Genomic DNA, 27776 nt, shown 5'->3' on the forward strand with positions numbered 1-27776 from the left:
CTGGATCAGAATTCAGGTTTATTGATTACTTCACCAAATGCTTGAAAGATTACATCACAATATTATGTATAGAACTGTATAGCACTTTCTTTTCTCTGTATCTTACACTGAAAACTTTACAGTCGGCATTTTTTCCCATTTACTGTATATATATATTTATATATCCCCTAGCTTAAGGGAAGAAAAGTAGACATCCATAGTTGCGCGGACAGGAATGCTTCTCAAAAAATATTTAAATGCACTTAAAATAATTACATACATCCTTCTTTAAAAAAAGGCATGGAATAAACTACCAAGGATCCAGGGCGCAGAGATTCCAGTGTCTCTGTAGATGCGAGCTTTGGTTTTGCTCCGTTCAGTAATCCTTCTGTTGAATCTTACAAAACACTGACGAGCATTCCAACCAGCCAGAGCAGGCTGGGTCCACTGGGTGGTGTTCATACATGAGCAGACTGTCTGCAACAGGTGCGAGGCGTGTGGGGAAACAGACAACCAACGTGTCACCTCATTGGGCCGACTGATGGATTAGAGGGAGGGTTTACAAACCAGGAGGATTTGACTCCGTGTGAAGTCTTCAGTGTTAAGGCTTAGTGGGTCAACACATGAAGGAATGTATGATAGACAGGAAGTAAGCCAGTCCTTCTACCATCATTTCATTGTAAACCAGCAATTATCCTGGGAACAGTATCATAAAACAAATGAAAGAAAATGAGCGAAAATAAATAGGTAAAATCTCATTGACAGGCAAGAATGATAAAGACGACAGGACGGTTGTGTCACAGAGAGCAAAGACTTCCCAAACAAAGCTGCATTCCACCTCTGACAATGTTCTAAGAGATGCAGATTGTTGTCAAATGCAGAAGAGATTCAGTCTCTACACGGCAAGAGCCCGCAACCAAATAACACACAAATAACAAGGAACATAAACATTAAAGTGACAAACAATGCTTTGGGTTCTGGTACACGATGGTTCAGATATTACATTTTTTTGATTCGATCACCAAACTCACAAGCTCACTGATGGTGTCATCATTTTCTAACAGGCACAGGCGGCCGAGAGAGATTTTCGCCAAGAGCAAATAAAAGATTCCTCAAATTCATTGGTGTACACTTGCTCTTAGCATGTAGATATACTTTCTTGTGTTAAGTATCAAATAAAAAATAAATCAGGTACAGGGTTTTACAACAATAACAATAAATTATCCGATTACACTTCTTTTCTAGAGTTTGAGATGAGTCAGGGGGATGATGAATGACAACAGTCAGCAGAGAGTGCTGGTCACAGTGCTGCTCATCCCCGAGAGTAAGAAGGGAGGAAGTACAGGGTGAAGACTTTTCTACAAGCTGAGTGTGGTAGAAAAGCTGAACACTTTAATGCCGAGTCCTGATCTGAGACGGAGAGCTACAGTCTTTGTCATCTTCCTGCTGAAATTGTCGCCCCTCTGTAATCTGTCTCCAGTCTTAGGGAGGAGAGGGGAAAATCTCTTATCTCTTATGTCCACCTCCTTCATTTCCTTCACCCGCCCCCTCCGAATCCTTCCTGCAGCCACCCAACCTAGGATGTGGGTGACCGAGCAGACGCCCCCTCCGGAGCGGCGATGTGGAAGACGGAGCCGATACGCAGGAAGAAACGTCTGAGGACGGCCCGCAGTTCAGGGATCAGGTCAAACTGCATCATTTCACATAGCTGGGGATAATAGCAGGAAGCATGGGGCTTGAACTGGAAATAAAGAGAAGATTAAAAAATGTAAATTTTCAGCACGTTGAACCCCTGCTAACTATTTTACAAAAAAATGCAACCACCAAAAACAAGGGAAGTTGAGCTGGGATGTGTGCGCCCTGCTGGGACGACAGCGTTCACAGTAGTGAGTTCAAAGTTATGTGCTTTCTGCTAATAAAGGCAAATTCACTCAACAACACTTCCCCAAAACTCCCAGCAGTCCTTGCATGAATGGTGCAGACTGGTTTACTTAAACAATATTAAAATTTTTGAAGATGCAGTGGTTTGTGTGGCGTGTTCTTTCTGTAGCTGGCTGCACTGCGCCAATATTTCCTGCTGCTTCGAGCTACATGCTGGGGTCTTGTCCGACTGAAAACGGTGCCAGTTTAGGGCCTAAAATGCACTGGAAAAAAAAACAAACTGAGTCATGGGCTGCCGTGACTCATCCATGAATCATGCACTCACACAGAGAGTGACACATACAGGTGTCAGCTCACTTGTGTGTTTATAATCACAAAATATGATATAAAAAGATATATAATTACCTCATACAGTTTAAATCCCATTAGTTTATCCATAGATCCCTGAGCCTCTCTTTAATTTCTGATCCTAGATCAGATTTAATCACAGCTGGGTATGTGTAGTTGAAAGTATACTGTGTGTGTCTTTATTTGAATGTGCGTGTGTGCATGTTCCTGCCTTGTCATCGGGCAGCCGTAGCGTCCTGGTGAGCAGCAGCATGAGCAGGCTGTTCCAAGCCTCTCTGTGGCTCTCTGAGGTCAGACTGATGAAGTAGGCCAGAGCTTCGCTACACACCCTGACAGAGACAACACAAGGCACATATTCTTTCCAAAATCATCATGACACATTTCAAACACTGAACAGATCCAGGGATTCTGTCTCTATCGCCACCGCTTCTGAAAAGCAGATCAAGGCTACACGCCCTGAAATAAGGCACCGACACCTTAATGATTAACATCACACAAATGCATTCCTGATGTAATACATGAGTCAACCAGCGCAGCCGCTCAGCGACAAACACAACCCAGTGATTTGTGCCATGCTCTCACATGTCAATAAATTCTACTAAGTACACACAGTGTTCAGTTCATAAATCTATAATGAGGTATGAGCTGTGTGTCAAAACACAGCTAACAGGACAAGGAACAACACCAGAGCTGCACTTTCTGCAACTCACACAGATGCTGTTTATTTATCAAGGGTTTCATTTTTCACAAAGCAATAATATTTTGATGTAGTGGAGCAACAGTGACAACTCATCATACAATCAGCTGTGATTGTAATTACGCATTTTCTGTTGATCCAATCTGCATGCACACAGGTTAAAGTACGACATGTTATATTTTTGACTATTCTATATACAAAGCCCGATCCATCTTATACTTCTGTTGTCCAGAGACTTAATTATAGTGAGCATGGGCAATCTAATTTATTACAACTCACATTCACTGTGCTGCTGCCATTGTTCAGCTAGTGAACCAAATGTGTATGAATCTGTGCCGTTACTCTTGTTGGAGTAACGTTTGGTAGAAACAACAGCAACCAACTGGACATTTGGAGCTTTATGTAAAATTTGACTTATTCATTTGTAGCCAATTTGTGGTGGTCAGAGAAAAGTACTGGAAGATATCGTTGTTTTGGTATCTCGTCTTGAAAAAATAAGCCAATACAGTAGAATGTGAAATGTTGGTCCTTTTGACAAAGACTTGATGATGGTGTTGTAGGTTGTACTCACAGCAGCAGGCGTGTCTGGATGTCAGGCCACGAGTCCTTCAGCTGAGGGTCAGAGTACATCTTGAACAAGATCCTCAGGCTGCATGCGAGACTGCTGGTTTCCTGCTTCAACAAGTTGGGTTTGGATTTCCCTTTAAACCCTGATGGCAACGAGAAAGGTGATGATTGTTAAAAAAAAAACAAGAAACAAAGACAGTCACGTAACCTCACGCAGAAGAAGTGCACAATATAAAGACGTGATTATATGAAGTGATGTAACTTAAGAGCGGACTTTCACTTTCTATTTACCTGCCCTCCAGAGTGCCGTCCTCTGCTCGTTGTTGGAGTTGAAGTCCTTGGCGAAGGTGTGTGACTCCAGCAGACAGTCTAGCAGCTTGAAGAGGTGTGCAGAGGTCATGTGTCTGTACATACCCTGATCTGGACCCAGCTCTCCACCGTCCGGCTCCGCCAGAGCATCTCTCTGATTGGAGGGAAGAGTTGGAACAAATTAGGCTATAGGATTAACTGATGATTAATCTACAGGCCTGTCCTTTTAGAATTTTATGAGCTTGATGAAATACATCATCATTTGCTTAAATACTGAAAATAAATGAAGGGAAATGTAGGTTGATAGTTAGTGCTCTTGGCGAGTTTGCCGGCTTATGCTCTGTTTTTTTAAAATGTGCACAGAGTTTAGGTAAAAGGCAATTATTTACAAATGTTTAAGCTATCCAATTTTTTTATTTCATCTCTGTCATTTCTCAGAGGCTGAGAAAAAAGGTTTTGGTAAACATTAGCAGCTCTGTCAGCTCTCGGAAAAACTCTGAGGTTTCACAGTAGCTGTTGTGACTTACCTGTGCAGCAGCCATGTTCTCAGCATCTTCCTTCTTGCTGGTTGCTGGGTAGAAGACTATGTTGTCTATGGTCTGGATTAGTTCGAGCTGTACCACACATTTGATCAGCAGCCCAGCGAACAGCTTCTGGTCTGAAACTCGTGTAGCACAAAAACAGCAACATCAACATCAACACGTATGATTTGAGTTAAAAAAACTCAGATTTCAGATTTGCAGGTTCAATTTGAATAAGGGCTGGACACAAAAATAAATCAGTGTGCGCTTGTGCCTTGCACTCACGAGCATTGGACTTTCCCTTCCAGGTGTCATCGCTGGACATCTGACTGTGTCCTCTCTCAGACAGAGCTCTGTCGTAGCTGCTCTGGGACTGACTGTCGAAATCAGCATCCTGAAAGATGTAGATTAACAAAAACATTCAGTGCCATCCTTCAGATACGTCATGGAAATGAAACATTCCTTTCAACAGTAGTTCAGCATGTTCCAGAGCTCATGTTAAGTGTAATCGTTGTATAGTGTAGTTTTCTTACAAAATGCTTCCCATCAGCAGTTTCCTCATCCTGTCCAGCCGGTCTCCAAGTCAACAAACTGATGTGAACAGCAAACACAATGATTGAGAATCAGCTGTTGGAACTTAGATCCTGTCACAGCAACAGTTACGTAAATACAACAGCCATAAGTCCTAAATTCCCAATAACTCTGCAGTGACTTTTTTCTGAACTGAACTGACTAGAACAGTGGTTGAGGACTTACGCGTGAGGGCTGGTGTTTTGGAAGATCTCCAACATACAGGAACAGGTGATTTTCCAGACCTCTGGGCTGAACTTCTCCCCGTTCAGAATCACCAGGTTCTCCAGACAGTTAGTTCCTGATCGAGCCAGTTGCTCGTTGTCTGGAAAAGAAAGACAATGACTTCACAGCTACTTCCTATGAACACAGAGGAGTGTGTCAGGGACAGAGATCTTTCTAAATCAAAAGATTCCTGACACAGTGTATGGAAGCGTACTGCATTCACTTTAGAAAAAAACTTTTTTTCTAAATGTTGAGGGAAATATGTCCCACCTGTGAAGTTTGATCCAGTTTTATTTTGGTTTGGTGTTGAGACAATGGAAGATACTTGTGTCTTTAACTAAGATAGAACTTGGAATTACACGGCACTGTTGAAGCTCAGGCTGATTAACAGCAGCGACTATTATTTTTTCATCAATAATTTATGGCACAATTCTTTTTTTGGTAATTACATGGATTAGGCTCTCTTTGACTTGCATCAGTTACGCTGTCCCGCCTGGTGGCCTGGGGGTCAGAGCATTTCACTCTCCCTCTTTCTTTCCCCTTTTTCCTGGCAGCTCTCTACTGTCTAGTAAAAGGCAAAAAATACCTTTACAAAATGAATAGCAGGACTCAGGGTGGCCCGTGTACCAAGACAAAGCCTTTTACTATAATGCAGAAACTCTGAAGAGTTACTTGAACCTCTGTTACTGTTCCATTAACAGAGAACTACAACACCTTTAATTATTAATGCACCTTAAGCCACTAATGACGAGACTACAACAGAGCATAAGGGCGGCTTAGTGGGGGAAAAAACGTCTGACTATTCGAGAAGTCTAAATATTATATGAACATTACAGAAAAAAAGGGTTGTAATATATCAAGAAATAAATTATGGAAGAAAAGTCAAAATTTTAGACTGCATGTCATGTTAGAGGGAGAATATCAGTCTAGCACCTTTGTTAAAATAAGGGATTTGGAGTGTGTTGTTAATTTATACTTAAGGAGAGGTTTCACAAATAATGAAATGCTTAATCTTTTGGCATGAGCATCATATCATCATAAGTATCAGGACTTGATTGAGAAAGACACTTTCTATGCAGAAGAGAGTCCAATGAAAATATGAACAATGCTGAGGAAATCTGAAGCACATGTTTCTACCCCTCTGCACTCGCCTCAGTCATTTTGAGTCATGTCTGCACATCCACTGATCAGCACAGTAGCAAAGTACCTATTTTATAAACGCTGATATGATATCTAGTTACGTGTTCCTTCACTGCCTTGGGAAGAGAATTCTGAGTGTTTGTGATCTACTCTACATGAATTTGCACACCCACCTTGTCTGACACACCACTGTAGCTGTGTGAAAATGTCAACCAGCAGGATTTCACTGAGAGGCTCATAAAACTGGGTGAACACGTCACAGATGGCGTACAGCGCGTGGTTGCACGTTGTGGTCATCCACTCAGTTTTCTAGAAGCAAACAACAAACAAACATGAGCAGGTGTTTTAGTGCATACAGATGTTGACAGTAACTGAAGTCTCCTGCACATCCAAATCACAGAGGAGGACATCCTTCACATATTTCAGCTGCGAGTCAAAACATGAACAACCAGTGAGCTCTGACCTCTGTTTGCTGCTCAGGGAGCTTCATGTTGTCAAAGATTCGGAAGACGATTCTGAAGAGGTCATGCCACCAGTGGTTCTCGAAGGTGTGGCCGTAACTCTTCATGATCTCAAACATGACTGTGAGACCTCTGTCAGAAGCAAAGAAACAGTTGAGGCCTCATCAGACTGATGACCCGCAAGGAGAAGCATGACTAGCGCCACAATGAAAGAGATGCTTGAATCCTGCTTCGTTAGCTTCTAAAGTCATCGTTTGTGATATCATGCTACATTCTCCATGCTGGTAGATATTTAGTAAGAATTTACCATTTGGGTTAAAGGTCCAGTGTGTACGATTCAGGTGAAAGGGAACTATTGGCAGAAATGTAATGCAGAATAATCCTCATGATGTTTTCACTAGTTCCTTTCATCTAAATTGTATGAATTGTAGTTTTCTTTACCCCAGAAAAGGTCCTTTATATTTAAATACTTTATATTTACATGGAGGGGTCCTCTCTACGGAGGCCGTCATGTTTCTTTACATTAGTCCAGACTGGACAATCTAAACCTTTTGAGTTTTTATGACAACTGAAGCTACCACAGGTTCTTTTTCATGTTTGGAAGGGGAGGGTGAGGTGAGGGGTGTTCAGCTGCAACATGCAACTTCACCACCAGATATCACTAAATTCTACACACTGTACCTTTAAGGAAACAACAGTAACAGTTCTTTTATGTGCTTGATATTTGTGTGCATAACACTGTACCTTTGCATCTGTTTTTCATCATTCATAAATTACATATATTATATTAATTTTGTTTGTACCGTGTGTGCATTACAGAGTTGCACTAAATTCTGATGCTTTGCTGTGCAATGACAAATCTATTCTACTCAACAGCTGATACTGGGTTAGAATCAGTCAGTTGTTAGTTGCTTAATTCTTAACTAAAGACAAATATTATTGATTAATCTGTCATTTATTTTTTTGAATAATTGATTCATTGTGAAAATGTCAACATTGAAGATAATAACTTCAAAGGTCTTTTTCCCCTTTGGGTGGCTAAGTCCAAAACCACAAGATAGTTCAAAAATACAGAAAAGCAGCAAATCCACACATTTAAGGACCAACTAGAACAAACCGGTATTTTGTGTATGATTAAGCAAATGAAACAATTATTCAAAAAGTTGCAGAATAATGCTCTGTCAATGATGCTAATTAATCAAGTATCACTTCAGATATTCATTTGTAAAATGTGTAATATCTTAAGAAAGAAAATCTACATGTTAACTTCCAAAAAGGCTGACAAAGTCTTCACATTCTCACTCCTATAATGTGTTTGCTGAAATGGATACAATTAGTAATGGGAAATAAGCTGTGTTTTTATCCAGTCATGCTCCCAGTCTATATGCATAACATCTTAATTGTACTACATAATATTAAGATAGCTCTCTTTATGTATTTCTATTTACATTTCAAAGAAACTGCAGCTGTAGCTACAGTGAGTGTGCTAAGAATTGAAAAAACAGTGTGAGAGGCACTCCACTGGTGAACTGTTTATCTACCTGGTCCGAACATCCAGCTTGCAGCGGTTGATGATACAAGAAAGCTCAAACAGAATGGGAAACCAGCCACGAACCCACACCCGATCGCCAGGGGCAACATTCATGTCATCACTAGTGTATTCCCTCAAAGCCTGGGCAGGACACAAAATCATCAAGTGAAATATAACACCACAAGTTTCGGAGGAACCACATAGTGAGTGAGATTATTTTGTCACAGTTTTCATTTTATTGATCCAGTATTGTCACAAGTGAGCTGCCCCTACCTGTGGTCTTTCGGAGACGTATTTAGCACAGTGCCGTATGAGTCTGATGGCCTCCATGCTGGTGTCAGGAAAAGCTGCGTTGCACACAAACTCTGACAAGCACTTCACTGCATCTTGGAACGAATCTATAGCAGCTGCAAAGTGCTCCTGGAAAGTGTTCGCTGAGGGAGGAGTGATGGAGAGAAGGAAAGTAAGAAATCAAAACAGAGTAGTCTTATAAAAGCTAAAGCAAAACTGACGATCTGTCTCACTGTCAGCTGAGCGCTTTGACACATTACAACCTCTTTTACTTGGCTTTTAGGCATCTGAGCCAAAATGGCAGCCACTGGGAGACACCTGCTGTCATACGGTGCATTCCCATCACCCAGTAGTGCTCTGCGAAGTGGACGGCATAGGGTCTTAAGTGGCATTAAGCCATTTTATGTGAGATTTCAAACGGTAGGGAGAAATCATGCTCAGTCCAAAGGGAACTGGGGACTGTGCAGGGAAAAACAGTTCGCAGGAAGGTGACAAGAAAAAATACCGATCAGTCAATGCATGTCGCTGGAGCGCTAAAAAAAAAAACTAACATTAACTAATTATTTACGTGTCTATTTAATTGATTTAAGATCTTAGCAAGCTAAAATTCTGTTGTTTTTCTAGCACAGCCAAGTAATTTGTGTTCATATACAAACTGTAACATTAGCTACTTGTGACGTGGTTCAGCACAGCCCTCAACCAAGCCACTATAAAATTAAAAAATTTTTTTCATCATGTCAACAACATCATGAAAAAAATTAATTGAATCACGTTTTTTCACAAGTTAAATACACTTCACACAATAGGTTTAGTAATGGTATCATGATTTTTTTGTTTTAATTGGCCATTTAATCTATATTCTATCTTAATAAGTGTAGCGGTATACTTCCACAGTAGCAGTGTTTACGTTACCAGGGTAACACACGGAGGAAGTGATGTCCCTATGTGTGACGTTGAAGGGTGTTTTGGAATGGAGAAATTTGTGAAGGGAAGTTCCCTGAACCAACATTCCCTGAACAGGAAGTGGTGTTCATCGTGGATCTGAGCGCAGCTTTACTCACTGACAATGTGCCCAGTGGTCTGGAAGGCCAGCTCCACTATGGTCTCGTCATGGTCGGCGGCTGCCTGGTGAAACACTGAGAAGATGTTCTTCCAGCCTGAACGGATGTTGGCTGCTTGGGAGTTGACCATCTGAGCCACACATCTAATCACCATGTCTCTGATAGTGGGGGACCTGTTCACACGGTGCATAACATCAAATTAACAATTCACTTGAATCTACACATTGATATTTTACTAACAAACCTCTACTTTGTTCCACATATGTAGTATAATTAACACACACGTGTCAGACCCACCAATAAAATACTACTATCTACCTGTTCTTCTTCATGATGTGCTCAAACGGCCTGAGGAAGTCTTTCTGGAAGCGGAAATTGGCCAGCTCTCCTTTCTCTAAGAACTTCATGGAGAGCTGCCTCAGTGAGTCCACGGCAAAGATGGCTACATCCTCATTGGGGTTGCAACCCACCTGTAAGAGACACATGAGTCAGCATTAAATGGACTTACATACACACATAAAATAAAGCTGATATGGCTGGTGATTTAAAGCAGTTATCTGGAGTTGTGTTTCTGGGCTCCTGGTGAAGTTACATCCAATACTCACTCACTGTTGAGTAGCTTTTGTCTGCACCAGCCACTGAGGAAAATGATCAGGCTCTTTAGCAACTAACCCCTCTGTTGTGTTCACTGGCTATTATCTGACTCTTTGTGCTGATTGGTGCTCGGCAGGAAGCTTACAGTGATAACAACACTGATGAAAGCATTGAGACAAAACACAGACCAACATGTATATACATCTTCTGAACCAAAACATGTCCTACCTAAGTACATTTCAAAATAAATGTGTCCCACCTGGATACTGAGAACACCCTGAGTAGACAGAATTAAACAGCTCTTACACCACTGTTATAAATCTGATTCCTCAGGGGGGCACTACAGGACAACATTAAGTGCACAGAGCGGCAGGGAGCGCCAACAAAAGAAAACCTCATCACCCTGCTACTGTCTCACTAAAAGCAGCTCATACTTGTGTCTAATTAACAACTTTCAAACTTTCTTCACTGACCTTGTTAAAGTGGTCTCCTATGACCTGCCAAATTCGAGACCACTGTAGCCTGATGCGGTTCATGTTGTAGTAGGAAATCTCCACGATCTTTTGCAAGCTGAACATTCTCGGCTGGTGTGTCGACGCCAGCTCATCCATAGACACCGCACACAACCACCGCACAAAGTCCACTGGAAACAATCACATAGCAACACTGTGAACTACTTCTCTTACTTTTAAAAGATGCACAGAGATGTGAGATCTAAGAATGATGCACTGACCGATTGCATTTCCATCTAGTCTGGTAGAACCAGTGAAGATCCTGCAAATATAAAAAGCACCATCAGTATTTGTAGGGAATAGAAACGCTCATTCGTTATAAAGAACAGTGTATATAGATCATGCATTTATGGTGTTGATATGCTGTGTGTGGGCTCCCCTGTGAGTATTATGTCTCACCTGTCCACAGCCACCACCACACTCTGAGAGCTGGTCTCTCCCACCGACTCCTGGATATGAGCCATCTGTCTCTTGTCCTGACTTCCCACCAGGTTTCCTGCAACACCAACCACATTGAACTCAGGTTAATGTGCAATCAGGCATCAGACACAGAAAAAAAGCACTGAACGAGGCTTTAGTGCAGAATGACTGTGTTTGCTGTTTTAATTCATTAGACTGGATGCGAAATATATGGAATATACATTTGAGACCCTGTGTGACATTTGCGCTTGTCCCTTTAGAACCGGATGACACGTGCTGAAAGGTTAAATACATTATGGGAAATGTAGTGTTATTTGCTCTTAGCCTGCAAAAAGCTATTAGTGTTTTAGACAATGGCTGACGATCTAAGTGAAGTGAGCAAAGTTGAAGCGATGTACAGTAGAGTTTCATTGAGGAAAACAATGAAATAACAATGAAGAAGATTCAGACCCAGACGATGTTTCTGCTGACCGAGACTCAGTTGGTAAGAGACATGTTTGGGGAGAAGGAAGAAGGGGGAATCAGAGAGTTTGCCGGTTCTATTGCTTTTTAAAGAAATGTTCACGAACTTTAGGAAAACGGCGATGATTTACAATGAAAGCCAAATGTTTAAGATATCAAATATTATTTCATGTCTCTATCTGCTTCAGAAAACCCTCAGATTTTAGGTGGATGTTCAAACAATGCTTAAGTTTTAGATTGCGTTATTTTCAGAAACAGTGTCATTAATTTTGCATTAAACGGTGAACACTGGAGATATTATGTTAAGGGTTAAAGAGTAGAAGTTGTGTGTGTGTCTTACCCAGGCCCAGGGGCATGAACTCCTCTGTGCCGGAGGGTAAGCCCTTAATGCCGCCATCTTTGTCCCGCACCACCCCTGAGATGTAGCGCGTCTTCACCCCTGTGCCGATCAACTGGGCCAGCTCCAGCTGACTGATACACCTCAGAATCTACAACACAGATAGAAATCACAAATAACTTCATGTTATCATAACTGCTGGGATGAACAAAGAACATTTTGGATGCAGCTTATATGAGAAATGTGCTTGTACATTAGAGGAATCTGTTGCAGTTTGCAATAGGCTATAATAAAAACACTTGTAAAAACAGTAATGTTTCATTATCAAATCATTACTGTTGGAAAATCACATTTTCATTCTTGCTAGGACCTTTGATTTTATAGAGAATATGCACAACAGAATATTTTAATAAGCTAAACGACATGAATACACATGAATAGCTCTACCTGGACACCATCTACTGGCAAATCCTTACAGGTTTGAGTTCTCTTTATTATCAGCACAAATATCAGACATTTCCTAACTTAAGAGAGCTGAAAAAAGCAATTAAAAATGAAATTAAAAAAAAGTTGTTTCCTACTATGATTTAATTCGATAAATAAGGGTCCTGCAGTGCACCACTGCTTGAAATATCTTTTTCAGACAACTTCAGAATAAAACACAGACAATCATTTACTTTTCTTCATCGTGGGTGGGAAGCTTTACTATATTCGATCAATTATTTACAAAGGCGGTTATCTTTGAGCGATTCAATAAAGCTTAATCTCACCTCATGCCAGGAGTTGCCCAGGTAGTTTCCATCTGTGTGAGCCACAGTGATCAGGGTCTTGATGGTGTCAATGTTCTTCTGCTTCATCTCCGTGATGCTGGAACTAGCCGTCAGCAGGGTGAATCTGGCCAAAGCCTGGACGTACGCATCTCGCTCCAACTACAGACACACGGGCCAGTTACTACATAGTCTGTTGTTATCACTGGGAACACTGAGTCGATTTAAAAATGATATACAAGTGAATTATCATGTGACTCATGGAAAACAAACAAATGCATCATTTCCTCTACATCACCAAACGTCACCAGACCTGCATGTTGAAGATGCAGGCGATCCTGATGGCACATCGAATGCCCTCCAGACACAGTGAGGCCACCTCTGGGTCGTCACAGTCCTGCAGTCCCACGCTAAATGCTGCCAGCAAGGGGGTCCACGCCAGCTACAACACAGGCATTGAAACCTTAATTCTGCTTCTGTCCCCCCCACTCAAATCCTCCTCTTAATGTACGAAGTTAGGACAAACAGTTTCTCTGACACTATACCTTGAACATAGGCCTGACATGCTCCAGGTGTGTGGCGCTGAAGAAGGGAGCCTGAGCATGGCTGACAGCCTCCATTAGCGCTTTAGCAGTCTTTGCCATCTGCTCCATCTCCACGTTGTACAGCAGACGACGCTGCTTCTCGCTGGCCACACCTGGAGGGAGGACGTAACTTTGTTTCTATGCATCACTGTGCTGGTGCTCTCTATTTACCAGCCAATGTGTGACATACTGTTCAAAAAGAACCTTTTGGTTGAGAGTTATCCTGATGAAACGTGCATGAGCTGACACAAAAGTACTCACTCTGCTTGGTGGACTTTGGGGTGATTGAAAACTCTTTGCTCTCCTTCATGGAAATCTTCTTGCCTGCGATCTCATCATATATAGAAGATAGATACTCTTCTGGAAGGTCTTTACTGTCGTTAATCCCACGGTTCATCTTGATGTACTGCTCCTTTGTCATTTTGTTCTTTACCTGCACACATGAACAAAATTGAGGAAGAGAGTTGGAGGGAATGTTGAAAAAGAGGAGGGAGGTCTAACAACGGAGTTCTGTAAGTATCAATGAACATACACACCAAGCATTACTGTCATTATGTGCTGGACAAGATTGGGATGAAAACATTTAAAGGTAAAATTCCTGATGGTTTGTTAAACAGTTTCAAATTTAAATGATTAAAAACATGGTTGATTAAAAAATTGGATAAATACTGTGCAGCAACCAAAGTCAGCAACAGTCTCCCTGATGCAGCTGCCAATACAGCGTGAGCTTATTGTGCATCAATGGCCCAGTTAAGACCTGGTTTTCTCTTTCAGATGATCTGATCACAAGTGGACAGCTTCAAGTAATCGACCCCCCGCTCTAAATGCAAATAAACTCATACATAATGTGTTTGCAAAGACAAAATGATGTATTTTTTACTCTGATTATGACAGACGGGTCTGTTGTCAGTGTAAACTTGTACAGATATCTTTGTGAGGAGATTTGGGGGAAATGAAGGCATGTTGGCCGGTCTTCACTCTCTGACCCACTCCTGTAGGTTTGTTTGAGGGTTAAGACTTGATTCAGCTAAAATCAATATGTGCAGGTTACTGTTGATATTGTGATGGTTGACACAAATAAGCAATGTATGGAAACAGTGTGTCAAAGCGTTAGAATACTTTGCTGAGTAGTCTGTCTTAATGTGGCCCAGTACACATATGTGGATGCTAATACGAAGTCTGAACAGGGTCTTTGTTGCTCTTTCTCGCTGTTCCTCCCTGGCTACACTTTGTGTGTCACAGTGTGAAATATTTCACACCTTCTTTTCCCAGACTTTAAATTTCAGATGCAATTTCCTTTGTACAGTTCAGGACGTTGCAGGCCTGCACGTCCCTGTCATCCGTTAGAATGAAGACACTGTGTGGATACAGTGGGCCTGACAACACAGAGGGGCCTGACATAGAGCCTGGTAGATTACTTTGTTAGGTGGGCAGTATTTTTATTCATGTCAGGTTATTATATTTATCGTTAAATAAGTGACACGAAACACTGTCAGTGTTAAAAAACTGTTTTGTAAGGTTTTGGCATCTGACAGCACTAAAAGCTTAAAGATTTGTTTTTGGTCTGAATAATTTTAAATTCATACAGCATGAACAAAAACTAAATTTTTTGAGATGCCACTTTTCTTCCGTGTTGAAGTGTGTCATTTTGTTTCGTAAATAACCATTATGACTCTTGACTAGCTAAAGAAGGTCTGTCGATCCTTAATAAACACTCCACACAGCCAGTTGACACCTGGAACCACATATGATGACATGGCGATGCCAGTGACAAGACATAAAACTGAACAGTTCTCACCTGAGGACTGTGCAGGTCTGTGGTGAGCATAATGATTGAGTACGCCAGGACGTAGGCAGTGTCTGCACTGGCAAACAGAGTCTGTCTGCAAAAAAGAAGTCACATGTAAGGGCAACAGTTAGCAGCAGCACTGGTCTTAATGTTTTAATTTTACAATAACATAAGTCTTCGGAAACATGGAAAAATCACTTCAAGCCTGAATATTTTAGGAGGAAATATATGTTACCAGGAAATATCAAGCCTTACCCCTGGTTGCATTCCAGGTATCGAGCAGCAAACTTCTCCATCAGCCTGTCAATCTTCTGGGCCTCGCCGGGCAGCCTGAAGCCTTCCAGGAACGCTCTGAGAGCCGAAACAAAGTCCCGTCCGCAGAAGTCCAGCTGGTCAACGTAGCAGTACATCACTTCTTTATTGAACTTGATGTTCTCGCCCAGGAACTCTCCCACCTGGGTCTGTGGATGCAGAGGAAAAGAGGTTGGAGGATAACTGACCTGAATTAACTGCGTAGTAATTAATCCCACTTTGCAATTAAACCCTGTGTAATTGCTCACCGTGTCCAGTCTGTCCTCCTGGTGTAGGAACTGGGCGATGTCCTCAGCTGTGGATCCCAGCATGCCCTGGTCCTGCAGGTACTGTACACCTCGCTTTGGCTTCTTGTTGAACCTAGGGAAAGAAGCGAGGAACAAATCTATACTTCTCTTTTCCAAACAAGAACAAAATGGAAATCTTCCACGCTCAGGGAGTGTTCCATTGATAAAGGCTGAACTAAGCCATGATACAAATCTTAACCAGGCTGAGAAAAAAGGCTCACAGTTCGATTCCGTGCTCGATGATGTCCTTCTGCTGCTTGATGACCTCATATTGTTCTGGATGGTCGGCCTGAGAAGCATTGACGCTGGAAGAGACGGTGGAGTCCAGCGAGCTGATGCTATCGCGACGTCCAGCCAGCTGATCTGGGAGCTTCAACTCTCCTCCGTCACTATCAGACGGATGCTCCTGGCCTGCTGAGTGATTATACGTTAAGACCTGAACATGTCCTGTGCATTGTTCACATTTTTACCATCGACCACACACTTACCCAGGTTAGCTTGAAGGTTTGGATTGATGTACATGTCTTTGCTCCACTCGACCATACATTTGAGGATGGAAACCAGACATTCCAAACCCTTTTTACGTAGACTCAGCTCCTGTGGATGTTAAAAAGACATTTAAGTTTCTTTAAATCACATGCACACTAACACGTCTAAGTGATTTCACACGCAAAGAACAACTAAGAAAAAATGGTCACAAGAATCCTGCTTCTCCATTCAAAACATTACAAGTAGGCACATGAGCCGATTAAGTATTTAAACACCCAATAAATTAGAGAACATTGAATCAAAGAATGGGCTGCTATGATGGTAATGATGCATCAACGTGAGACTCAGTCACTGTGTACCTGCAGAGGAGTCATCCCTAGCTCCTGTCCACTCCTGCCCTGAGCAATCTTAGAGAGGTCGTTGACGAGGCGCTCAAAAATGTTTGCGGCGTTCAAGTCACAGTCGTAGTTTACATAGATGTCGACCACGCACTGGGCATCTGAGGGAAAGGAATGTGTTACAAAACTGGAAATCCTTCCAAAAGCAAGACAGATTTAATGACACTGAGCAAATATATTTCTTTAGATAAAACATGGTGATGACACAGTGTTGGCTGTAGTGATCAGTTTTTTTTTTTAATTATGACTTTATGGTTTTCCTGTGTAAGGATTTGAAGACAACTGCTTAAATTCCGACTTTCAAAAACGTCACCATGTAACATACAACTTAAGGGTTAAATGCATCACTGTCAGGGTGGCACTAGGTGAAAAGATGACTTACGAGCTAATAGATGGTAGCAACAACAAAAAGCCTTTTTGAATCCACTGAGGAATATAATTATTGAAAAAATGTACGCTTAATGAATAGGGTGAAAGGGTTAAATATTAAATATAACCTCTGTACAAAGACAATGATAATCAGACTGCGTCATCATATGTCTCAAGTGGATGGATTCAAACATTATTAATTAGCAAAAAGCTTTAAATACAGGACAGCTAGAGTCCAAATTAATCTGTATTCTATGCTGGTGATCTGTCAGACAGTATGAATTTTGGAAGCAAAAAAGTAATCAATACCACACAGATGTAAGTGTGGATATGTCTGAAAAGTGTGTATGATTCTTTTTTTTCTAGTTTGAGGAAAACTTGTATGAGTGGATGTATACCTGCACAGATGCGTGTCAGTGTCTGGATAACCATCCACTTGTGTTCAAAGGAGCTGGTCGACGTCTCCAGGATGGTCAGAAAAATCTCCCGAAAAAACACCTGAGCCATGGTGGACAAAAAAAGGTAAGCGTGACAACCTAAAGCATTTTAAAAATCTCACAACTATGGTTGCATCCTTCCTTAATAAGATTTGTCAAACTAACACAGATGACACTGTTTGCACTCTGTACCTCAATCTGCATCTTCAGGTGGACCTTAAAGTGGGAGAGCAGGGTGAGGAAGATAGCCAGGGACAGCTCGAACACCTCAGGCACTGACGAAACACCATTTTTGGAAAGTGCCACACATAAATACTGTTTGATGGCGTTGACGAACATCTCATGAGTACGAAACACTGGCCCGGCACCCTGCAGCACAGAGAGCAGCAGCTGTAGGGAGACAATCTTGGACCGCAACTCATGTGACCTGTAGAGGAGAGGAATCGTATGAGAATCAATTATACTACCTTAAGTGCAATATAAAGCAATCCACAAAGACACTTGAGACACTTATAGTGGTGTGCTCACTGGAAATTCATGTGTTTCAATGTTTTAACTATGAATAGTGTTGTACAGGTTACTCTGAGTTGAAGAGAACAAACAACACAGGGGTATGATGGTGTTTGGTGGTATCTAATGTAGGCCAGGCTGACGTCACAGAGGTTCCTACTTGGCTCAGTTTACTCTGGCCTATTCAGACTGGCTGGCCCAGAGTCTAATGTTACAGTAACTAGAGATGACAGGACCACACCGGGATGGAAAAGGGCAAATTAACCTGCCGAGACTGAGATGAAGCTGTGTGTGTGCGCTGAAGGCAGCTATATCTATTTTGGCAAACTGCAGCATGACAAAAAGAGGGGACCATATAAAAGAACAAAGGTTCATCAAAGCAGGACTGTTCATGATTCATGACTCATCACCACTGATTATTTAAGTGGTACAAAAAATTTTTTTCACGGAATTATGTCAGAGGACAAGTGATTAAACTTGCTTTCAGACATGCACTGAACCCCAGATAATCTCCTGACATGTGACAGACGCAAAAAATGAAAAAAGCAAAAAGAATACAAATATCTCAGTATGAAAAAGCGATGCCATACACATAGAGCACACCCACAAGGATGTTGACGACAAGGGCCGATGCCAGTATCGATGTGCGGTAACAAAAATGTGATCTCCACACCAGAATTAAAACATTACATGATACTCTGCACCACCCCTCAGCTAAACGCTCCAAAGATTTCCATATTGTTGAGAACACATCTGAGCGGAGAATCTCCTGCTTTGATGTTAATGTGTGAAAAATGAACCCGAACCCAACTGTGCAGATATCGTCTGGGGTTCATGACTGAAAACACCTTCACTAACACAATGTAGAAATGAACTGGTTATGCTATAAAAAAAAAAAACACTCACTTTGGGTCTGGGGGTCCATCGGCAAGTGGCTTCATGGAGAGTTTGCACAGCGAGCGGAACACCAGAAAAGCGTCCTTCTGGAGGATGTGAGAGAAACGTGCAGCGTTGTGGGCTCCCTGCAGGGTCTCTGCATCCTGGGACAGATGAACAAAGTCAATCCCACTTTGTATAGCACATCTGCAGCTCACATTTCACACCTGAAAGTCCAGACCATCGTCCAAACCAAGCTTGAAGTCTTACACTGTATTCATTTGATCTGGTTTTGGTTTCACATTGCAATTTAAAGAGTAAAGTATCAGAGTATGACATACATACGTCCTGTGATCTCAACCTAAGTGGGCTGCGTCTGCTTATACTTGCCATTGATTGGTTTGAAGATATGTTTGTGTCTGTTGTCAGTGTGTTGTCAGTTCGCACAGTAGTAGTTTTCCATTTGAATAGAAAAAATTAAAGACCCAACATCAGGCAACAATTGAACATCCTCATCATTCAAAAATGATATTGTCGGAGGCAAAGCCTGGAAGCAATCCTGCAAGCCTGAGCAACTTCATTTCTAGAGAAACCAGTAAGGCACACTTCTATTTTCTTCTTATATTGTGTAATGTTGTCTCAACTTCCTGCAGTTGTTCCAAAAGTCAAAGCTATCCCAAAAAGTATTTTCACACTGAAGCATGGCTAAATTTAATCTAGAACAAACCCAGCTCTTTTGGTGTGAATAATTTTGGTCCGTTGGTCTGGATCGTGAACCGCGGCACCTTTCACACCTGTTATTTTGGTTTGATTTAACTAAAGTGTGAAGGTCTGCTGAATTTCCCCTGAATTGTCGGCCTGACCCCATTTCTGTGTCAGAACACTTCAATGTTGATGGTTTGTGGAAAAGCTCCAGATGTGTCCTTCGCACCAGAGGCTGAAGTCTTAGGTTACTCCCTTTGTCTGTTTAGCTCAACAATCTTACCAACAGGGTGAACATGCTCCTTCCAAATGTCTCTCATTTTGCTTTCCTCATCACATTTGTTTCAATAGTAACTATACTTTAACATCATATGCTGATGTCCTCTGGCCGTTTTACAATTTACCTTTATACTTCTCAGGGAGTTTAATTACTTGTGGCCACCACCACACTATTAACAATGACCACCACATAGAGGTTTTCTTTTCTTTTTTTCCAAATGGGTAAAAACTTAATTCATAGTAAAGCTGCATGTGTGATCTGATGTACTTAACAGGCCACTTGTGATGGGATCACTCAGGACAGATGTTAATACCCGGTCTGAACTGGGCTTTAGAATCTGCATTTGTCATCTGATTTGTTTTATCTCCTCCTCTACTCGCATGTAAATACTGAGTTTCTGCAGTGTGGTCACAAGAAGACATTTATTAAAAACAAATTAAAAAAGCTAAATCAGGACTTGTCTGTGTAAAGGTGGCACATGACAGAGATCTGTGCAAATGTTGCATAGATGCTGGAGCAGAGGCAAATTATATTTTGCTATAGAAATGTGCTATTCTTCACTAAATTATTACTTTGCTCCAATTAAGTAGCGCTCAACACTTAGCTGAGTGACGGGATAAGTATATGTAAATATGTCACGTTGTTAACACTGCTCACCAGCATATCTGTGGACGACACGGAGGAGCGGTCCTCAATGATGCCATTCATCTGCTGGCCCTCTGCTCTGACTGTGGTGGGGGCCGCCTCTGTCTGCTCCGTGACAGTGTGGGCTGGGTGCTCGCCTCCTGGGGGAAATGCCGGAGAGGAGATTTACAGCTCACAACCAAGAAAGAAAAACACAAGTGTACTGATGTGGTAAGTAGAACAGGTTAAGTTCTGACCTGTTCCACACTCTCTCTGTGTTGGCTGCTGCTCTGCCTCCTCTCCTCCAGTCGTTGCTGACTCTGCTGGATCTGAATTGCTCTCTGGTTTGTCCCCCTCCACCGCTGGCTGTGAGGCTGTAGGAGGTGTCTCTGCACCTTCATCTTCAAAAACTGAGTATGAAGAGTGATTAAGATGAAAGCATCAATAACATGAAAGCTGCTCCACCCTGCGTTACACCTTAAGACTCTTTTAACGTTAGAGGAAAAACTAAAAGAAAGAATGTCAATGTTCTCCTGAATTGATACTTATACTGAAAGCCAGAGTTGACACACACCTCTTGATGGTGTTGCCTGTTCTTCTCCTCCATTCATCAGATTGTTGCCACTCTCAGGTTCTCCATTAATTGATGGTGAGTCTGGTGGGTGATCCTGGTCCAGGTCAGGGGCTGATGGTGGGGGTGTTGAACTAGTGGTATTGGTGGTAGTGAGGTCTGGAGTACTGGCTGCTGGAGAAGGGGAGCTTTGGGGCTCAGGGGTGGGCGTCCGGTCAGACCAGGGGGAGCCAGACCTCCGATTACCAGGGACTGGAGATGGGTTCTGCTGGGGTGGTCGCAGCCTCTCCTTCTCCTGCTCCTGAGCCTCCAGAGCCTGTGGAGTCAGGAGGAGGAGAAGAGTTTTAAAAAGGGAAAATGCAACTCTTTGAGTTGCCTCATGCAATACAGGCAGATGTTACTGGAAACTGAAAGAAAAGAAAGTGTTCATTATACTACAGTCTCTTCATATTATAAATTCTGACAAGCTGATTCACATCAAAGCCCAGTGATGAGCTTATCATCCACTACAGTTCAAATACTTAAAGAACTGAAGCACCACCAATGTTCAGCAGGGCTCGTGATAGGGCTACACCAGCTACATGAAGACACTGTGCGAGTGCAGTGAACTAACATGGCTCTATTAGTTGAGAACAAAGCTAAGAATAATAACTTGTGTAGACAGCTTTTCATAATGATCTCTGTCCACACAAGTGTTCAGGATCTGTATAATTTCCAATCCCTGTCCACACTAACAAAATATAAAACACATATCTCATGACCAATCACCAACACTGGGCAATAGCAGAGTTGATGTGTTTTCCAGTGAAAACACAGTGATGATGATGTAACCTAAGTGGTCAGCCTGTGGCAATGCACATTTCATTGGCCTTCTTCTTCGTGTTGTTGAGGTCAGAGAGTATCTTAACAGATATTTGTTCATCACTTGCATTTCTTTTGACTTCAATCTCAAGACAGCATGCAGAGGGGAAACCATTACTTTTCCCATGTTTGCCAAAAAGTGCCAACAACTGCATAGATAGGTGAAAGGTGTGTAGCAAAGAATAAGAAGCTAAACTAACGGCCTGGTTCTCCATGCGTGTGAAGATAACATTGAGCATCTGTGTGAGCGTGGCTTTGGCGGTGGTCTGGTTGATGAGGTTGCGGCTGGCCAGGTAGATGTTGTAGCAAGTCCTGACGGTGAGGAGCACCGTGCCCTCGTGGATCTCTATGTGCGGGGAGGTCACTGCAGTCAGCAGGGCCTGGGCAGAGAGAAAAGGAAGTAAAGAGTTATCACACAGGATGTCTTGTTGAGAAGATGCAGTGGCTGCACCTGCTGAATCACCACTTCACTTCCCTACTTCTGCAAGCCGCAGATATTTAGTTCTCATTCTCTGCTGCCATTGTGTCAGAAAACAACATTTCAAATGAAAGAAATCAAACTTGTTGCAACAATAACTTCAAGGCAGATTCATTTAGATAGAATTTTTAATATTAGTATTAGTCAGAGTTAATTGACTGCACTAACATTAGCATGTCAGCGCAGTCAGTGAATGAAGGACAAACTGATGTTGATAATCTGTCCTAATCTTTGGTCAACAATGATTATACTACATGCTTCTTACAAGCCAGACTTTGACCTTTCCAACCAACCAGGATGTGTTCTTTATTCAAATATAACTCTGAAGAAACTTACGCACCGGCTGTGAATCAAATCTAATCCATACACAAAGACTCTTCTTAAATATGCTCAAGCTCTTCTGAAATCTGAGTTATGTAGCGTATAACGTAATCATTGAAGCTTTTCTAAATTCATAAAATTGCACTCAGTGAAGGACGAAAAACAACCTTCAAGTCAATTTTTAGATTTTTAGAGTGTTGGATGAGTCAGACCACAATCACCTAACTGCTGGGTAGGAAGTAAAGGTGACTTTTAAAAGAAAATACTTTTATTTAAATTATTTTTGAGTGATTGCAGAAATCAAACATCAAATAACAGATTTAAGTTGCTGATGTGATAAAGATGCATATAAAAACACGGCATATTTAAAGATTCAATATTATACAACTTTCCTAAATTCATTACTCACTAACAGATATGAAACTAAAGATGTAGAAACTTGTCTATTGTGAACCGTGACTGAATCCTCTCAAATTCAGTGGACTTCTTCTTCAGTACTGAATCTTTGACCCAAGGATAAACATAATAAATAAAGAATGCCACTGCCAGACGGAGGATCTGAAGGCTGCCAGATGTACAGAGAGGAACTGGGAGGTACCTTGATGATCTGTAGCTGGACTCCCTCATCAGTCTGTGGGCCTTGGAAGCAGTTACAGATTGTTTCCACCAGGCGGTCAATCAACCTTTTGCCTGGGCTTCTGCTGTCCGGGGCGTTGCCTGTGATGTGGCCGTACGCGATCAGCTTCTACCATAGAGCGACAGTGCACAGGTTAAAGTAGCAGAAGCGTTTGACTCTGTTTGTTTTGAGGTGTGTGTGTATGTGAATTTAGGGTTTATATGAGCAGCAGTATCATTTAATTGCGAAAAATGTGTGAAACAGAGAAATCCCACTTTCAGTTGTAGTGAGTAAAGCCCCTGAAACACTGGATCCTAAGTTTCCCATGATGCAATTTCTGCAAGAGTCCTTGATTTGACCCTCCCTGTCTGCCACTGTAAATATTTATAGCTGTGTCTCAAGTCAGGGGCTGCATCCATCTGAGGATGCGGTCTACCCAGCTCCCAAAAATCACCTCCTTCGTGGGCCAAATGGGGAGTGGTCTAGTTGTGCCGCAAAGGGTCTTAAAATGAAGCGTCCGAGGGATGAAGCCGCAGAATTCAGACACAGCTAACATCTCTCAAAGCCTGATGACTTCATCAGAGTTATTGTGCCAAACTCGAAATTTAATTTAAAAAATATATATTTCTTATTTTCCTTTAATAGCACAGCGTGTGTACTTTCAGTGTTACATTGACAACTGAAAAATAATGTTTACTATGAAAAGCTATGAAAAGCTATGAAAAGCTATAAATAGATTAAAGGATAGAGTGTGCGGTGTGTTCTAGATACATGTCTGACATTTGAATCAGGTGTAGCCACATTCCCACACCTCCAGGTTGTTGATACAAAAAAACTGCTGTGACCAAGTTAAATAATAAGTTTGACATTAAAAGGGGTTGAGTGCAACCGAGTGCAACTGAATGCTTGCGTGTGTGTGCATGTGTGTGTGTGTGAATATTTACCTGCAGACAGTCCAAAGAGGTGCTAACTATCCGGGGGGACTTTGACTGACAGGCCAACTCAAAGGGCAGCACATATTTGTCTGCCTCAATGTAGTTGGCTCTGGGTGGGACCACGGAACCATCCCTGCAGGAAGGAGAGGAGAGCAATGACAGCAGCTCTTTCTATAAACACTGCTTGTTCACATACTTGTAAAAATACTCAAGGTCCTACTAAAAATGAATGGTATGTCAATGAATCAAGTACTGTGGAAAACATTTTTATTTTCATAGTGCAGAATTTTACAGACCTCTGACTTTTACTTTTAAAACCTTGGAAAAGCATAATGGCATATAATTAAGCAAACAGCTTGCCTATAGAAGCAGACCTGGAGTCTGTGTGAAGTGCTGCTGATACACTACTAAGTAGCAGTTATAAAAGCAGCAAATTGCCTAAGTCACAAATCACAGTGCTCACCTGGTGTTTACTACAGACTGCTACAGGGTAAACCTTAACTCAGCTTCTTTCTCTCAAGAAAAGCTTGAATCCACTGCTCATTTATTCAGCTGGGAAAAGGTATGTGCAGAAGAATACTTACTTTTGTTTATCAAGCTCTGCCTTGATTTCATCTGTAAAGGGAGACACAGGAGATTGAATGTTACTGAAGCCTTTACTTTGACCCTTGCAGCTCACAGCAATGTGACATGATAGGACGGAAATCTGGGGGTTACACGGCTGATCGCAAATCTGACGACAGCAAGATGTGTTGTTTGTTTCCATACATTTTTGTTGTTGTTCAACAAATGTTTTTTCGAACAATATAACTTATTATATAGCATTTGACTAAACTTATACTTGATCTCACATCCGCTTCAACTGAACAAGCTCCTTAAGATCTTAAGTCTCTCTTCTTCCCTGCACCACCCTCCCATCTGTTATGCTTTCTTAAGAATTCTCCAGAACCAATTTCCTATGCTCATAATTTTCATCCCTCACTTATTAATTGAAAGTTGTATGCGCACTTCCTACCTACTGAGTGTCATATTATTGGCTACAATGTGAGTAATGGTGTGCATTCAGGCAGATGTGGCCGACCAAATTGATTTGATTCAAACACAATGTGGCAGAGAACGCTACTAGACTCATCTTTCATAACTTCAGGAGGACACAGAGGAAATGAGGTTGTGGTATATGCACAGAAACATCACAGTAAATGTTAAAGAGATCATATATTTTAATGCCCTGATGTTTTATGTGCACAAGTGCAGTGCCTGATCTAAACCTGCCTGTTTGGAATAAGTCATTTGCTTGTCCTGTGTTTAAGGGATAGTTCACCAAAAAATGGAAATTCAGTCATTATCCACTCACCACTATGCCAATGGAGGGGTGGGTGAAATGTTTGATTCCACTAAACACTTCTGGAGTCTCAGGGGTAAACAGTGTTGCAGCCAAATCCAAAACAATTGAAGAATGTAAATAGTATCCATACTTTTTTTCGGTGAACCTTCCTTTAATGCTCCAGGGCTACCTCAGAATTATTTCATGAGTGATTCCTCCTCAAACAGTTTGACAGTATACTGTCACTTTTTATTGTTTGTGTGCTGAGCCTTTTATAAACACACCTTGGTGCACAATGCAGTTGTTCATCCTACCTGGATTATCAGCAGTGAAGATCTCTGGCTCTGTATGGCTAATACAGTTTGAATGATTAACTTAAGTGCTGTTAAAATAAATAAAGCATTAAATCAATTATGCTTTTGCAACTGTGCTTTTACTTTGAGGACAACTTTCTAAAGAGGATGTGATTCTGTGAATTTTGCTGCTACCACCAGTGAATGTGTCAATCCGACACGTGAACTAAAAATGATCCGATTAGCAAAATCATCTGGCGGGACACATTTTATTGGTTGCAGGCTTCCAGTTACTGACTGCTGCTGTAGTTTACACAGGATGCAGAAGAAGTTTCAATTAAGTCCAGAGGCTTAAGGCACACTGCCCCACCCCTACTGACTGCTACACAGCACCGATCGCTTGTTTATTTTAATTGTATTGATATTGAACATATCGTATGTCTAAATCGCACCAAACTCGGCACTGCACTTTTTTGGGCAATTTAAAATACGCATGCCAAATGTGAGGCTGATGAGATAAACAATTCTGGAGATATGCAGTCCATATACAGAGAGAGGTTTATGGAATAAGTAGGTAGCAAATGCAAACCCAGTTCTTTTCGCTATGGTGGAAAAACGTGTGTTTGGATGAAAGTATTTGAAGTTAATAATACTTGCTCTCTTTATTTTGTCAACTAGCTAAGCTCTGGTGTTTCAATTACTAAACTAATCTCTCTTTCCACCGCGTGTCTTATTAATCACAGAGGCAACGGGTGAAAAGGCCAGCAGTCCACAGCACAACTTGGGTATTTACACTGAGAACCAAAGTTGTGGTATTGGGGACAATCAGGTGTGGAACTTAGAAAAATTCAAGACACACAGCCACTAACACAGTGTGATGATAACCACAACTTGGCCCAAGATGGTGGCACGGGGAGTCGAAAAGCAGTGTTGTGTTCCGCTGGCTTCATGAATAATGAGAGAGTGTCACTGGCAGACAGGAGCAGCTCACACACACCAACCTGTTGGCCCTGCTCTCATGTGTGACATGCATTTCAGTGCAGTCACTCCTGTGGTTCGACAGCCTCGCTGTGCCTCAACACGGAAACACTTCCTGTTGTTAGCCAGCTCCACAATCACCTGGACAACAGCTCATTGTACCTGAGCAGATGTCAGACCACCGTCTGTCAACGTGGTCACATTCACACCAACAGCAGCCTGACAAGGACGATCGCAATGAATGAGCGTGTGCGTGTAACACTCTCAGAATGGAATGGAGGAGCACGCACGTCAGAGTATCCTGGAGTGAGGTAGCCTGTTTGTCTGGGTGCAGAACCGGGCAGTCTGGCTGGGTGACAGTGCTACGTACCACACAGGGATTGGTCTGTTTAGTTAGCTAACCTAGCTAAACCCGGGCGAGCTAACGGCCGCTACCAGCTAGCTGGTCGGCCTGTTGACAGCTGTGCAGGCTGTTAGCATGTCAGACACAACATTAAGACGCGAGAGTCACAACAAGCACGCGCTGGGCGGCTGCTGCCCGCGGACGTCAGCCGTTACCTGAGCGGACCACGGCAGGCCACTCCGGAGCTAATGCTAACGCTAGCTAACTCCGCTGTCTCCCAGGCGAAAGGTTTCCGATAAGAGGCGTAAAAGCAAAAAGCAGCGCACAACACAGACACGTACCGAGAGCCACCTGGCAGGCTTTGCGCAGCTGGCTGTGCTGGCTCCTCTTCACCTCCTTGTCGGAGAGGATCTTCTCCAGCGCCCGGGACAGAAACATGCTCTTGGTTTTGCTGTTCTCTGCCTTCGACTGCGAGTAGTGCTGCTGCTGCTGCTGCTGCGGTGGTGCTGGAGCTGCTGGCCGGTGCTGTGGAAGTTGCTGCTGCATCTCTCGGGTCTGGTTGCGGCTCCTATCTCAGGCCGTCATGTTCGGCCCGGCCCCGCGAACGAGCAGGTGACAGGGAAGCTAACGAGAAGCAGACTATCGGTGTCAGTCCTGTGGAGTCGCTGCCTCAGCTCAGCGCCGCCATGATGCCGACACGTCAGGTCACATGACTCTCAGCTGTCT

The 27776-nt window shown here is 42.3% G+C and overlaps 1 protein-coding gene across 4 annotated transcripts; it reads right to left on the minus strand.

Annotated features, from left to right (window-relative positions):
• On the minus strand, positions 1-27776 carry arfgef2 (ADP-ribosylation factor guanine nucleotide-exchange factor 2 (brefeldin A-inhibited)). 4 transcript variants are annotated; one of them, XM_020089169.2, is made up of 39 exons: positions 27392-27776; positions 24697-24727; positions 24122-24245; positions 23160-23306; positions 21963-22142; positions 20905-21217; positions 20588-20740; positions 20364-20491; positions 18755-18888; positions 17531-17765; positions 17300-17399; positions 16494-16633; positions 16134-16242; positions 15867-16056; positions 15607-15718; positions 15302-15507; positions 15056-15140; positions 13519-13690; positions 13219-13370; positions 12987-13115; positions 12677-12835; positions 11910-12057; positions 11087-11183; positions 10909-10949; positions 10649-10818; positions 9900-10051; positions 9582-9754; positions 8503-8663; positions 8240-8370; positions 6701-6830; positions 6411-6546; positions 5059-5197; positions 4836-4893; positions 4588-4696; positions 4309-4439; positions 3764-3935; positions 3477-3615; positions 2420-2537; positions 1-1720 (listed from the first exon to the last, which is right to left on the minus strand). In XM_020089169.2, exons 1-39 carry the CDS (start codon positions 27594-27596, stop codon positions 1556-1558), a joined length of 5574 nt encoding a protein of 1857 aa, XP_019944728.2. In that variant the 5' UTR covers positions 27597-27776; the 3' UTR covers positions 1-1555. The 4 variants fall into 4 exon arrangements, with proteins under 4 accessions (XP_019944728.2, XP_019944725.2, XP_019944727.2 ...); XM_020089166.2 differs by having other exon boundaries at positions 4309-4445; XM_020089168.2 differs by having other exon boundaries at positions 15867-16059.

The sequence above is a fragment of the Paralichthys olivaceus genome, chromosome 6 (genome assembly GCF_024713975.1).
Source record: "Paralichthys olivaceus isolate ysfri-2021 chromosome 6, ASM2471397v2, whole genome shotgun sequence".
Taxonomy (NCBI): domain Eukaryota; kingdom Metazoa; phylum Chordata; class Actinopteri; order Pleuronectiformes; family Paralichthyidae; genus Paralichthys; species Paralichthys olivaceus.

Coding starts and splice junctions, on each gene's coding strand:
- arfgef2 (XM_020089165.2), bottom strand. CDS start 27,596: ATGCAGCAGCAACTTCCACAGCACCGGCCAGCAGCTCCAGCACCACCG. Junction 15,719..15,866: donor ATCGAGCACGGAATCGAACT/GTGAGCCTTTTT, acceptor TTCTTTCCCTAG/GTTCAACAAGAAGCCAAAGC. Junction 10,819..10,908: donor ACTAGATGGAAATGCAATCG/GTCAGTGCATCA, acceptor GATTGTTTCCAG/TGGACTTTGTGCGGTGGTTG.